At 40.9% G+C, this 14333-nt stretch overlaps 1 protein-coding gene across 3 annotated transcripts in view; it reads right to left on the bottom strand.

The window, feature by feature from the left end:
- LOC110983798 (uncharacterized) overlaps window positions 1–14235 on the bottom strand; it is a 41201-nt gene extending 26966 nt beyond the window's left edge. For 2 of the 3 annotated variants that reach the window (XM_022243363.2, XM_022243361.2), the window contains exons 1-16: window positions 13971–14235; window positions 13131–13225; window positions 12080–12232; window positions 11056–11073; window positions 10023–10128; window positions 9402–9513; window positions 8981–9117; window positions 8025–8274; window positions 6962–7235; window positions 6153–6296; window positions 5427–5608; window positions 5023–5138; window positions 4451–4648; window positions 3662–3850; window positions 2049–2213; window positions 678–899 (exon numbers count right to left, since the gene is read on the bottom strand). In XM_022243363.2, the coding sequence (XP_022099055.2) occupies window positions 678–899; window positions 2049–2213; window positions 3662–3850; window positions 4451–4648; window positions 5023–5138; window positions 5427–5608; window positions 6153–6296; window positions 6962–7235; window positions 8025–8274; window positions 8981–9117; window positions 9402–9513; window positions 10023–10128; window positions 11056–11073; window positions 12080–12232; window positions 13131–13141 (2277 nt within the window). In that variant the 5' untranslated portion in view covers window positions 13142–13225; window positions 13971–14235. The remainder of the gene's footprint in view (window positions 1–677; window positions 900–2048; window positions 2214–3661; window positions 3851–4450; window positions 4649–5022; window positions 5139–5426; window positions 5609–6152; window positions 6297–6961; window positions 7236–8024; window positions 8275–8980; window positions 9118–9401; window positions 9514–10022; window positions 10129–11055; window positions 11074–12079; window positions 12233–13130; window positions 13226–13970) is intronic. The other variant, XM_022243362.2, reaches the window with a different exon arrangement.
- Between the last annotated feature and the right edge of the window lie 98 nt (window positions 14236–14333).

A 14333-nucleotide genomic window follows, 5' to 3' on the forward strand; every position in this document is an offset into this window, starting at 1 on the left:
CAAGCTCTAGACTGATCCCCACTGATGGACTTCAACCTTGCCAGTCTAAACCCAATGAATTGATAAGTTCCACCTTTCGTTAGTGACACGAATGAAGCCAAGCAATGGCCTGGCAGCCCAGGGAATTCTACTGGTCGTCATGGACTACACAATTCATTATGTCTGCAGATGGCAAAATGCAGTGGACAGCAAAGGTTTAGCAAGTTGAAGACTGACTTGACCTGCACAAGGTCATCAAGACTAAAATGTCAAGATGGCATCCGGAGCAAGTTGAGGCAGGGATTCTTGGCCTTCTTCAAAATTCATCTCTTTACCTGGGCTCCGTCTTGCACTCACAATCGGTTTCAAATCTTTACTTTTTGGAATCAACCAAAGCTTGTCCCAACTTTTGCTTCTTATTAGCCTATTGAATGTTTCCTTAGCAAGAAAATGGAGTGTCACAGAGTAACTTGGGGGACCAATTTCATTCCTCAAAAACATGATGAAGAGAAGTAGATGAAAATGAAGCTGAGGCCGTGTCCAAAATGGTCTTCCAGAGCTACGGCTAGGTCTATGATCTGCCTGTCTCTGCATATTACCAGTGAAGAGAAGACCTAGATCTAGCTCTAGACTACAGATTCGGATGCAGCTCCGGATTTGGAATATGTCCCTTACTACAAAATAGTCAGTGAACTCACCACTTGCTGGGCCCTCTTCTCCCATGCCTCCAGAGTCTGGGTGTCTGACCCTGCAGTCTCCTCGGCTTCCTTCAGGATTCGCTGGGCAGCAGCCGACATCAGTCGCTGCTGTTGGTCTATGGCATACTGGGTCGTCCTCTCTGACGCTGCCTGACTGCTCTGGCTACGAGAGGAGGTAGACCTCAGAGTCTGGGTGTAGGAGTGCTCAAAGACGCTCGCTTCCTGTTTCACGAGAAGGAGGGTTTAGAGTCAAAGTAGGAGAAAGTTTAGGGTGAACTTAACATATGTCACCAGTTGCACCACCAACTGGCCCCCTTGATAAGGTACACACCACAAACAGACCTTGAACACAAGAGACTTCTAAAAGCATGATATATCACTTTGTGGTGCATACTTGAGGGGGGGGATGCAAAATCACACAGGCAGTATTAAACTCAAAGCTTACCTCAAGGTTTTGCAAAGTTGAGCAGGGTTTGGTGAGGTACCTCAGGGCAAACCCTCAAGTTATACCACTTGTTTAATAAGTTTGCATTCTTTTTATATCAAGATAGGTCTGTGGCATGATCAGTGATTTTACCAAACTGAACAGTGAGCTCTGAGGCAATTCATGGAAGACATTGGATATTTAGCCCAATGTAACTGAGAGGCATTTGGCTGGCAACAAGCAGACAGCACCCTCTTTGATGCATATACATGCGTAATCCTATAAAGGTAACTAATTTCACACTAAATTACCAGAGGTTCAATGGACTGGTGGATAGCGCACACATCTCATGGTACCCAGCCACGGGGTTCAATTCCCAACTTCATTCTTGGGGCTCACCAAAATTAAGAATATTCTTTCTTTGTTATTTTGAAATTGATTCCAACATTTGATTACAGGGTATTACATTTTCTTTTTCTGACTCGTGACTCTGGGGGATAGTTTTAAAGGGAAATAAGTCTGATTACCACCTCATGAATACCAAGTTAAAATGACTTTGTTGGTGCAGAATCAGACTAAGATCTGTCACAGTAAGAATTTCTAAGTACAAAAAAAAACCAGTCAGTGAGCATGTACGCAGCAGAATATCGTTAAATTGAATTTGCCAGTGACAGCTAAATACCCACTGCCTTTGTAAAAAGATATAAACTGGATGACACTTATGAATTACTATCTGACAACTGAGCTACTATGTGAATTACTGTTCAAAGCTGTACGTGCACAAGGAGTTTAGATTCAAAGGGTCAGATTTCATACAAAGGTCTGAAAGATGTCATGTAAGAATAAAAAATATGAAAGCTGTTACACATCTATGTCAACATCTCGAAAGCAAAATCTAGTTTTGGCAACCAACTCCGCTGTCTTCCAGCCCAGGTCGACTGACTGACCTTGACTGATGGGGGCGCTAGCTTTGCGACACCGGCGTACTTGCTGGGCGTGTGATACATGCGTGTGGCTAGCTGCAGGCTACCGGGGATGGGCAGCTGGGCTGGGATGGTGCAGAAGTGATGGATGCTGTTGCGGTAGCCTTCTGGTCTAGTATCTGGAATTCTCTGTCAAAGGCACAAGTCTTCTTATTATCACTATCATAAGCCATCATTATTTCCAAGGATACAAATGTATATATTCTGCCAAGCAAAACTATCCATGGAAGTTGGATTACTGCAATATAGATAGATGAATCTAAGACGAGGCCACACAAAACTACACCCTAGGGGCAACAACCAAGACAAAAGAACTTTATCACCGCTCATGCCAACATTCATTCTACTGAGGAGCCATTCTAGGTTTGTGCACATCCCGATGGAAATTGTTCACATTCACAAATCAGTGCACACATGTGACACACCTTTCCAAACAGCCTCATCTCATTTCATGAATAGAGTCACCTACAGTGCTGAAGTCGAGTACTACATAAGTACTCACAACTGCTGCATGAGTGCTAACGTGAGCCACAAGCTACTCATGCATGGCCTGTAACCAAGAAATTCCTTTGTTGTTGTGCACCCACATTCAAGGGCATAAGTCACTTCTGAAAAGTGGGGGAGGGCATAGTACTGTATACGCTCATCCCTTGTTCATTATGTCATGGTAGAATGGTTATAAAAAGTCTTTGCGAAGCCCCGGGGACGTCCATTAGTGCGCATATTCTTTTAGTGCAAGTGGCGCACTTTTCAACTGTTGGAAAATGGGTGTGGCCACGCGTGACATGGTAAATGTACAGTACAGTGACCGGGCGCATACGTGTACGGCACAAAACTTTCAGCCAACCAGGGGTAAGTGTATCAGCCGAGTTATCCAATCGCTTTTAAGGGGCGGGGTTAAGCATTACTCGGGATACGTCCCCTAGTTTAAAGATTGTGTTGAATTTAATAAAGGGAGAACTGTTTGGACTTGAAGACGTTTCCTGCGTCTCTCTCTTACTGAAATAGTGTTTAGTAATATTGGCATGTACATTTACACTCGACTTTATGCGGGATGAGCACTGTCGCCACGCTATCAAATGACGGATCGGTGCTATCCCCGAGAGAAAGCCCACGAGTAATAATAAACTGCTCGGACGACAGTAAAGGTCCATAACAGTACCTAGAGCAAACCTACGTGAACGCAATGCTCAGAGCGAGCAGTTAACAACATGGAATTTGGGGCCAACCTCATAGGGGCCCCAGAAAATTTTGGATTCTAGATGCTCCGTGGACACTACAATCATCATTTGGGCTTGGTTTTTAAATTGGGAGGCATTTAACTCAGCTATTACAAGCTGTAAAATCTAAGCCTTCATTTCCTATGCAGCAACAAGAGAGAGGGGTGGGGAACAATTAATCAATATCATATCCCCCACTTTCAAAAGTTAGGGGGAGGAGATATCTCTTTAATTTCCAACCTTTGATCAATGTCAATGCCCACGTTTAGTAGTTACAGTACTTGTTACAGTATCTGTGATGAGAATATAAATGAAGTACTTGCGAAGTACTCAACTAGAGGACTGGTCTGTAATTACCTCCTCCCTTGGCACTTTCTCCTGAGGTGCACAGCTGGAGAGGAAGGACACCGAGGAGCTCTGGACAGTGGGCCTGGCCCCAGGGTCCCTGGCAGTTTCCCTGACATCTCTCCTGGGAACCAAGGGCTGAGGTTCCCCCTCGACATTCATGATCTCCTCATAGGTGACATCCAGAGGCACTTGCAGGTCCTAGGAAGGGTAAAAAAGAGGGTCAGGCACTGGACTTGCCTACTGTTGGTCTCAAGTTCAATTCCCTGCCAAATTGCCTTTGATGGTTGTGGAGTGCAGTTTTGTTATCAAAAACAAGCATTTTGCCTCTGTGTAGAGGGCTTTCACTGCTGTCATCTTACAGGCCGGTGCTTTTGTTCCACAGGGTATGCACAAAGGCGGATTCCCTGTAGAACAGAAGAACTGCTTTTGCAAGATGGCCACCACGCACAGCCTCCATATTCAATTCTAAAAAGGAACTTCAAATATTGAATGCTTAATCCAATATCTGAATTTTCAGCACAGCCCTAATTGATTTATAAGACTCTAAGCTCACTTTCTGTAAGCAAATGCCAAATACAATAATGGAAGTAATGCAAATTAGTTTGCTATGCTGCATCCCTCTTCATTGCTGACCAAAAAGCATTCCGCAAACCCAGTGAAAGGTAGAAAATCTGCTTTACAGAAGTGAGTTCAAAATAGGATAATCTTTTATCGCTACATTCAGAGTCATGCTTATTTGCCCAACACGTTTTGGAAGCAAATCATCTTCATAGATGCTGTCTGGAGTTGTCCTCTTACCATCCAAGCCTGCTGTAGGTCCATCTCTTCCTCCCACTTGATCTCTGTGGGTTCCTCTTGGAACACCACAGACGGCTTGAAGCCGACTTCCTTGTGTCCGTCGGTGGCTTGCTCTGCCCCTACTGCATCTTGCGTGATCCTCGAGTCGGACGTCGCGAGTCTGTCAGCATCTGCTTTGGGAAGGGACTCGGTGCTAGCCTGGGGAAAATCAGAGTATTAACAATTTAAAATTGCTTTAGGTATTTCACAAAAACCTTTTCAAACATATCAGACACTCTATCATGCTTTACATCTTCAGTTAATTTCACAGACTAAAAATAAAGGTTCCTCAAAAACTGTACATAATTAACATGCTACAATTCAGTCTGAAGAAACTTGAAGAAAGAGGTGAAGGAATGTATAATCTCGGAGTCAGTCACTGTAGGAAATGACATTTCAGAGGAATCAGTTAAGAAACGGAAAGTAAAATGGCAGTTGGGCAATGAAACCAATCTGTGAAGAGATGAAAGGTGTATCTCGACTCTCTTCAGAGATCTTTGTTAATGTTTCAGAAATCAATTACGACCACCTACTTGAATTTTGCTGGCATCTTCCACTTTGACAGAGACAGCATCCTGATCCGACATCCCAAAAGATGCCTGGCTGGTACTCTCTAGGACTGTGATGACTGGCACACTGTCTTTAATATCTTTAGAAAAAAGCCAACATTCATCTCTACAATCAGACTTCACCAATGTACCATCAAAGGCCACATTTTAAGGTTAAACAAGCCAAGCTTAAATTATTCATTCATAATGGTATCAAGTCTGAACAGACTCCAAAATTTTTGGTCAATAACAGTTTTGCACACTGTAGAAAATGTATCCTACTTTTAAGAGATCTCTTTTTCCCTTGCGACATCCGATTTCTGAAAGTCCTGAAAAAAAAGTTAATCTTAAGCAAAAAAGATTTTAAAAAATTCACTTCAGACAAATACCAGTTTTGCTGTCTTGTTCACTGACGTCAGCCTCCCCCTCGGCACCGTCTAGCTCCTCCTCCCCCTCCTCTTGCTCCATCCCTTCTGGGACCTGTTGCTCTGTTTCCAGCACTGCCGCTGTGCGTGACAGGACCCGCTGCATTATCTGCTGGATCTTGATGTCGGCTTCTGATTTTACTCCTCTGTAAGTAGGAAAAAAAAGTTGATTAGTGTTCCAGTAATTAATAAGCACATTTTGATCTCTTGTATGATCACAATGTTCAAGTATAATGGGGCCATTTGTCGGGCAGTGAGACACTCGCTGAAATATAGGTTCATCATTCATTCCCTCAGTTCAGTAGGCCGTGTAAAGCAAACCAAGGTTTGTCTTGGTATGTTCTTTTAAATGGGGTGGGGGCTTTTTTTCCTTTATTCTTTATTACATAGGCTATTGCTGATATTTTTGTTTGAAGATGAAAAAACTTTAACCGCATTTAACAGGTTTACGACGGTTTACGACTGACATTTATAGTTCCATATGCTGTGAGAGAAAGTCAAAACTAAAAGTCAAAAAAAGTCAAAGTCAAATCTACATTTCAAATCTAAGGAAAAACTTTTTCTTTTTTTTAATTAGAGATGGGGGACAAGGAAGTATTTTATTTTTTTACTTGGTCATATTCATTTACTCCTGTTTTTGAAATCTAAAACATATTGACTACAACAGCAAAGGAAAAAACCAAGACTAACCCTGTCTCCCTGGCTGCTTTGAGGGAGGATATGATGTCATCCACCGATCGCTCCTTGGGCGTGTCCTCCTTCTCTGTCTCTGCCACCTTTAATTTGGAGCCTCTCTTCTCGAAAGCTTTCTCCTGCTTGGCTTGTTGTCTCCTCCTGTCAATCACGAGGGGGGGAGGGGAAACAGAAGGGCAATGGTTGATGAGAAGGTGCAAATGAGAGGCCATCAAAAGCAGGTCAAAGATGCAAAGTTAGAAAACTCTATTTTTTCTCTACAATTAGTTCTTACACCTCACACCTGAACTTCTTCAGGCTGTAATTTACTGCAATGGTTCAGTCAGTCAATCTAATGAAAACACATCTGACCGAACAGCAGTTAAAGTCATAAAGGCCTGTCTGCCCTGGTTTCATGAACATAGATGGCAAACAACAAAAATGCCCGAGACAGGCAGACATCCTGTAGGTGTTTGGCAAACCTGTTCTGAAAAGTCAATGAGTACGATGCACTGACAGTGGTTGGTCAGTCAGTATATCATAAGTATAAGGGGTATGCCAATACAGCATGGTCGCAAATAAATACTGCTGAATTAAATGAAAAGATAGTTTCTTATGACTAGTTCTATTGTCCTAATTGCGGTCTGTAAAAGCAAGTTGAAACTTAAGCCAACGAGCAGAAATATGCCTTAGATTTTCTTACAACTTAAACTTCCCCTGCAATAAAGATTTTTCAAGGCAAAAATTATGACAAGTTTCATTTTAGTGCATACACTTGGCACAATTTCAGAATATGCTTTTTACGGAATGATGATTTTTTTACATACTTGAAGACTGGTAAGCTATCGGGTCCAACAATGTCCTGAGCCTCTGCCAGCAGTTCACTTGCCGACTTATGAGAGCCACTGGACCCTGCCGACCCATGCCGCATGGACCTTGCTTTCCTGTGGTACGAGGTTTTGGAACCAGACCTGCTCCTGCTGAGGTCTTCGCTATCGTCACTCAGGTAAGTAGGCGAGTCTTCAGAGTCCAGGTCATCCCAGGGGGTTGTCATCTCCGAGCGGGCCTTCTTGGAGCTCTTCTTGCTGCTCTTGACTTGTTCTGTCCAAAGTTGATAAGATTCAGAGATTTAAATCTGGTAATGTGGGCTACATCCAGATGGCTATGGCTATGGATGGCAATAACAAGCAAGTCTATGGAAGTCACCACCTAGCTGTTAGAATGTATTTCCAATACACAAATACACTATGGCTAGCCAAAGCCAAAACTTTTCAGACTTGAATTCAACTAGGCGGCCATGGAGCTACTAGGTACAGATGACAGGTGATTAGCAAGAATGGGTTACCAGCCAAATTACCATGCAAAATGTTTCCCTTCAGACTGGCATTCCACACTCTTTGCTCAGCACTAAACTCTGCTAAGTAATGTTTTCTGCTTGGTGGCTATGTGAATTTCAGCCAAAGGCAGCATTCAAAGGCAAACATTTCTCACAACGATGGAGGATATTTGTGTCAAATTTTGGCTTATGTGTAACTGAAAACACACTTAACCAAAATAAACATGATTCTTGCCATCCGACTAATATTGAAAATGACTTTCCAAACCTTGTTTCCCAGGCTGGATTATTAAGCCAAGTCATCATCTGTTCAACCATCGTCATTGAGGGCAGCTGTTGTTGTTCTTTATGAGTCTGCTGGACCCCCAAAACTGTGATTTTTTTTGTCGCATTGAGTTTTAAATACACAGTTTTAAAAAAATGAGACCCTGTCTCTGTGATATATATGGGTGTACCCTACATTATAACATGCATTGCAGAGAAATGTCCTCCATCGTTGAATTACATTTTTCAAGTGTTACGAGTTTTTGAGACTTCCGCTTCAATCCCCTTACTTTTAATCTTTCTTCTTGGGGCGTCGGGCGTCTTGGCCCCCGATGTGGGTCTGGCAGGCGGCTTGGCCCTCTGGGAGAACTTCACGGGGGCCAAAGTGCCCGCCATCGCAACAATGGCAGGCTTGGATGGCTTCCCTGCCAGCTGTTGGGCTAGGTCGCCCTCGGCTGGCTTCAGTTTGGCAGAGTCAGCAGCTGATTCAGATCTGGCAGTGACGGAAAGGGTCGGCTCTTGGTAGGTGTCTAGATTGGCCTGGAAGTTAATAGTATCAATACAATTGTATTGCTGTATGCTGTTAATTCTTGAATCAGACTAACTCCTAATCTAGACAGTGCCAGGGCACATATTAAATCGCCTCACCACAGCATCTTCTATAGAACATTCGCAAAGATGACCACATGACACTGTAAATTTACATGTACCAAATACTAAACCACAGACAAACCTTCACATTAATGTGTGATCTTAACATCAACAATCTTAGTGAAAATATCAACATTACAGGTGCACTCGTTTACACACGGAGCCATATGTAATGTGCTCTCAAAAATAAGGGTAAGAAATGATCAATCCTGGAATTAAACAAAAAGCTTTCAAAAATTGAAAACTCTTAAAAAATAAAGAAATAGGGTTTCAGTACTCTCTGTGGGTTGAAGGAGAAAGAAAAAAATTGAAACAGAAAGTTCTGGGAAAGACAACTTACAAAATAAACAGTTCTACAGTAAAACAGAATTTCCTGACAAAAAGTACTTTCTTTGTCTCAAATGTGGACGTCGGATGAAAAATCAGGATTCCAAATCACAGGAAATATGTAAAGAACCCAGAAATCCCCCATATTCTGGGCTCGGACAAAATAAAACAATTTTATTCTAATTATACTCTCCTTTAAATGAAAAGTAATAAAGGTTCAAAGGAGAAGCACAACAGGTAAGTCTACAATGACTACAACTCCACTGACCTGCTCAATGGCTTTGATCTCTGAGTCTGGCTTAGCCATGGCTGGCTTGCCTTGCATCCTGAACTGCAGAGTCTCGATCTCCTTGGTGCTTCGCGATGGGACAACACCAAGGGTCTGCACGTGGGGAATATGCATTTCTGAAGGAAGGAAGATTAACGAGTAGCACAAAATGGGTTGTTCATTTCGAATGACTGTGGTGAAGGAAAAAGGGAAAACACATTCAAGATCTCACTGCAATTAATGTCAAAGTTCTCTCCCAAAAACGAGTTTTGTAGCATTTTTATTCTCCCTGGTTCCTACAGCCCAGCAACTATCATTCCAGACGTACCACTGGTTTACAGCAATTTGTGTGTGTTCACCAAGAAGCTCCCCAGCCAAAATGTAAGACAAGTTATATTTATTTATTTCAGGCCAAACTTACCCTCAGTTGTAATAGTTTCTTCCTTGCTGTAGGGAAATTTCTTTGTCTTTCCTTCTGGTGGAATAGTGTATTCTTTATCCAAGGCATTGTAAGGGGGTAGACTTCCTGGTTCCTAAAAAAATTTTTAAAAAAGAATGAATTACTGGGACGATGTTAATTAAAGGGAATTCATAAATACCTGGAACAGTTTTTCTATTCCTATTGGTCAAAACCCGTAATGTGACTGTGTATTAACATCCATCATACGTTGACCTCTTTTGACTCTCCAAATAAAAAAGTATTTGCAAATGGGAATGAATATGTGTTCGGCTGGTCTTAAATCATGTTCTCCTGAACCGGTCTTAAACACATGTTTAAGACCAGCCCAAGCACATATTTATTCCCTTAATGAAGCCTTCTATCTTAACTAAAGGTGAATCATACCTTTGCACATGTCAATGACTCCATCAATATCAACAATGTAAAGTGTACATGGGGCTGAAATTGGTAGTTATGTGAAATATATGTACTCCTACAAGATTTAATAAAGGATGCAATGTGTGTTGCACTGTTTTACACATATACATGTATTCACATTTACGTACAAGCAACCAACTTTCAAGTGAATGTGCACAAACTCACTTGCTTTTGTACTGGCACAGGCTTACTGATGAAAGATTCCTCAAAATGAGGCTCTGTCTTCCGAACGTATGGCATGCCTTTCTTGCCAAAATCTAGAGCCAGTTCTCTAAATTGAAAACAAATTATTTATGAATCATTAGTGTATTTCAAATACAGAAAGGACTGTATTGATGGGAAAATGGAAAATAACTGAAGTCAGGGTTCTTTAAATTTTAAATTCAATTGAAGATACCCTCAGCTGTTATAACTGCAGATTTCTGTTTTAATTTCAGGGGTAAAACTAGTTTCATTCATTTGGAAAAAGATGTTAGTGCCAGCACAGCCTAGCAAACTATTAGGCAAGAGCGTGCATTTAATTGCTGCATTTGAGTTCATCACAAGTCCCTGCATGTCCATTACAAATCCATCACATGTACAAGTCTTAAGCTGAGTCACAAGCTATTCAAATGAACTGCAGCCAAGGCAGTCTCTCGTCTGGTTCATCACCTTACATGAGTTTGTGAAAAGACTTGTGCCCAGACTTAAGAAGGGACAGGTGATAGACTCAACTACAAAACTGTCCCATGCATTGGTTATAGTCTTTAGTTATGATTAGCAATCCATGGCAATTTATCAATAACACACTGATGAATCCGCCAAAGGTCCACTACGTGCAGATACCAAATGGCAGGTGTTTTCCTCTCCCACCCCCTAGATAAATCAACAGGCATTAAACCTCCAAACTGAATCACAGCTATAGACTCTTCAGCATCAAAATTGTCAAAACTCATTCAAAGTTGTCAAAACTCATTCAAAGTTGTCAAAACTCATTCAAAGTTGTCAAAACTCATTCAAAGTTGTCAAAACTCATTCAGAGTTGTCAAAACTCTTTCAAAGTTGTCAAAAGGTCTGGGTTTGACCAGAGCCTTGAGAGGGTGAGGGAGCAGCACTTTCAAGCACTGCTGTCACTTTTTTTATGACAGTAGACCTCAAGTGGAACAGACATTAATTTGAAACAAACAGATCACACAAGGATTGAGTTGATACTACATACACATTCTTGACCTTGTTGCTGCAGGTGAGGCATGCATGCATACAAAAAGTAAAAGATAAAAAAAAGCCACCAATGGTTAATGCTGCAAATTAAAGCAACAAACAAACAAAAACAAAGAACAAAAACAATTAGTAACATTCTAGGTTACAAACTCAACTTTAACTGGCACCAAGGATTTTCATTACAAATTCACATTTACTACCTGCACAATGCAAGCCTTTTAGTTTGGGGATTTTCTTTCTTTTTTTCACTCTTTTTTAAAGATATTAATATCAAGAATTGGTAAAGGGGACAGTGTCGTAGTAAAGTCCATCATCACAAGTCTCTGCAATTCCATCGTAAGTCATCAAGTCTCAAGCCAAGTAACCCAGCCATTCAATGAACTGTGAGCAAACCAAAGCATGCCTTCATCATTGCTCACCCTACTCACATTCATGATTGGTCTTGTGAAAGGACTTGTGCCAAGACTTGCAAACAGACTTGAGATGGACTCAACTACAACGCTGGTGAGGGTGTAAGTCAAAACATGTGAACACTTTCACTCCATTAAGGATCCTCCTAATGGAATGTGGTGCACAAATCAGGTAATATTCCAAAGGGAAGTTACAATTGCTGAGTTTAGAGATGCTCCCTGAAGTTATTGAAAAGTGCATGTGTTATCAAAGTACTTTTTCCATTGCAGTACCTTCCATACTATCCATCTCCTTTGCTTGTTGAACTTAGAGGTTAAATCATTAGTTATCAAATATTAATCAATTGCGAGCAGAAATCAAAAGGGCCAGACTTTAATCACCTCTTCGACTTTGATTGAACAGAGAAAACTAAACCATACTAGAACCAAAATAGCCCAACAGAAGTACAGAGCCCTAGCTCGTGCCAAAATTACCTTGATTCACATTACAAGTATCAGTCTCTAAACTGTTCAGTGCAGAAAATGCTTATTTTTAGGACTCTTTTTTTCTTCCATCCAGGAATCAAACCCAGTGAAACAGTCACTTGGTTCTGTCTTTTTACAGCTTGGTACCTGATAATCACATGTTGTTTGCTCTCTTCTGCCTCCTTCAGCTGTTCTTTGGTAAGCCCCACCTCTTTCTGGGATCTTTTCTTAATGTTTTCAATCTCCTTCTGCACACGGAGGAGTTCTGCCCGGCGGAAGCCGGTCCGAAATGCACCGCGGCTGAAATGAAGTTAGAAAGCAATATATTTCTTATTTATTGGCATGTTGGAGGCCAATATGAACCGATGTCTGATGGCATTCTTCGAAGCTCTCCAAATGTGCAGAGATATGTCACTGTGACACTTAGCTTACACGTGACAATAAAAATCAAATAGGCTTGCACATTGGATTTTAACCATGTCTAGGAAATCTGAAAGGGTTAAAATCACAATGCTATGGCCTCATGGAGATAAGAGCCCTGTTTTGTGGTTAGGTGTCAACTTTAAACCAAACCAATTTGGCAACTTTCTTGAAGTTACAATGCACATTGTCAAAGCTGCAGTGCTAGTTGGACCAGAAATAACACCCAGAAATGTGTTCATTCACATGACAATAAAAGCACACATCAAATATGTATCACAAAAACATGCACAAAACTGAAAAATGGAATAGGTTGCATAAATATATACGCAAAGGTATAACTGTATGGGTTTAAAAGTACGGAATATCATTTAAGAAAAAATAAATTATAAAAACACCATCTTCACAACATTAAGGAAAAAGATACAACTATGGAATGCAGGGCAATTTGAATCAGACTATGCCAGAAAAAGGGACACGTACACGTAGTTGTCTAGTGCTTTGAGTTTTGCCTTGGCATTCAAGTAACAAAATCCAAACTTTTTAAGCAATAGACACAAGTTCAGATACATTCTAGGCCACCATTAAAGTTGTTCTTATGTATGACTCAAAGATTTGCATGGTGTTATGATAAAAGAATCACATTTCTTCAAAGAAGAGATACTGTAGATTCCACAGTTTTATCCAAAAGCTACCATCAACCTTAAAATTGATCGACTACAACTGCTATGTATCTGAGCGGATGTTACGTAGATTCTATTGTTCCTATATCACTTACTCCTCAGCCATTGTTTCCAGCGTTACACAAAAGGCATCCAAGTGTCACTTACAGCTACCAGTACCACTGGGACTCTTCAGATGGAGCTTGGAGTTCTAAAGAAGATTAAACATACATTCCTTCCAGTCATCAAAGTATCAGCTTCTGAACTTATAAAGTTTGTAAAAACTTGGAGTACTTATACCTAACAGAAGTAAAAAGTATGCACCCTCGGAAGTTTTGCCCTCTACTGTATGTGACTAAACAGCTGACCGTGACTTTGAATCATTTATCTCACTGAAACCATTATGCTATGGCACCTATCCCAAGAAATCATACCTTCATATTATAATTTGAATTATCAATATATCCAGTAAGACATGATTCTGCAAATACATGTACATGACACATGGTCCATAATGAATAGACTTAAGTCCTTTGTGGCCAAGATTGGGCAAAATGTTTGAATTTTATAAAAAGTTCCGTCTTAACATTTTTACACCTTGAAATGTCCTTCAGCATGTTCAGTAATAAGTCCCTTGCACATCTGACAGTACAAAAATAGGAGAAGGGAGAATTCCACATCAGGCAACTGCAACTTTCGAGGGGTGTCAAAAATATATCATCAACTTTACCCTTATTTTGAAACAATGTTAAACCTGTTCCAGGAAGAATCATGGGCTACGCATGTCCTATACTCTGGGGTTCAGGGGGAGGCACACATATATCACTTATTGTTCCCCGCATTGACAGAAATCGAGATTATCTCTTAGGAAGTCAAATTTAGTAGGAAAAATATGAAAGCGTTTAGGCCTTAGTTTACAGATTTTCTTTCAGAATACTGAACCTAAGCCTACTTACTTGTCAGGTCATGCAGGTAGGGTCTGCGCGCAAGAGTTCGACAGGAATGATATGAAGCTCTTGGCTCTTCCCGCCGTCAGTGGCTGTTTTGGGGGTTTGGCCACAAACACTGCAACTATGCCAATCTAAATTGAGAATAGGTTTTGCTGTAAACATCTTTGCTGTTGGTAAACATCTTGAATTCGCCAGAGAAAAGTTTCAAACGAATCTCACAATCCTCCACTCGCTCAAGCTCTAGTTCAGTTGTTGATAGTGTCGTCCGGATACGATTCTCGTGCTTTTATTCGATCATTGATCTGATTGGCTAAAAGGTTAATTCATTTTTATTTTGTTTCTACGTGTTTAGCTAATTTTAAAGTATAT

The sequence above is a fragment of the Acanthaster planci genome, linkage group LG02, assembly GCF_054643075.1.
Source record: "Acanthaster planci isolate LZ-2023a linkage group LG02, COTS_SCS, whole genome shotgun sequence".
Classification (NCBI taxonomy): Eukaryota; Metazoa; Echinodermata; class Asteroidea; order Valvatida; family Acanthasteridae; genus Acanthaster; species Acanthaster planci.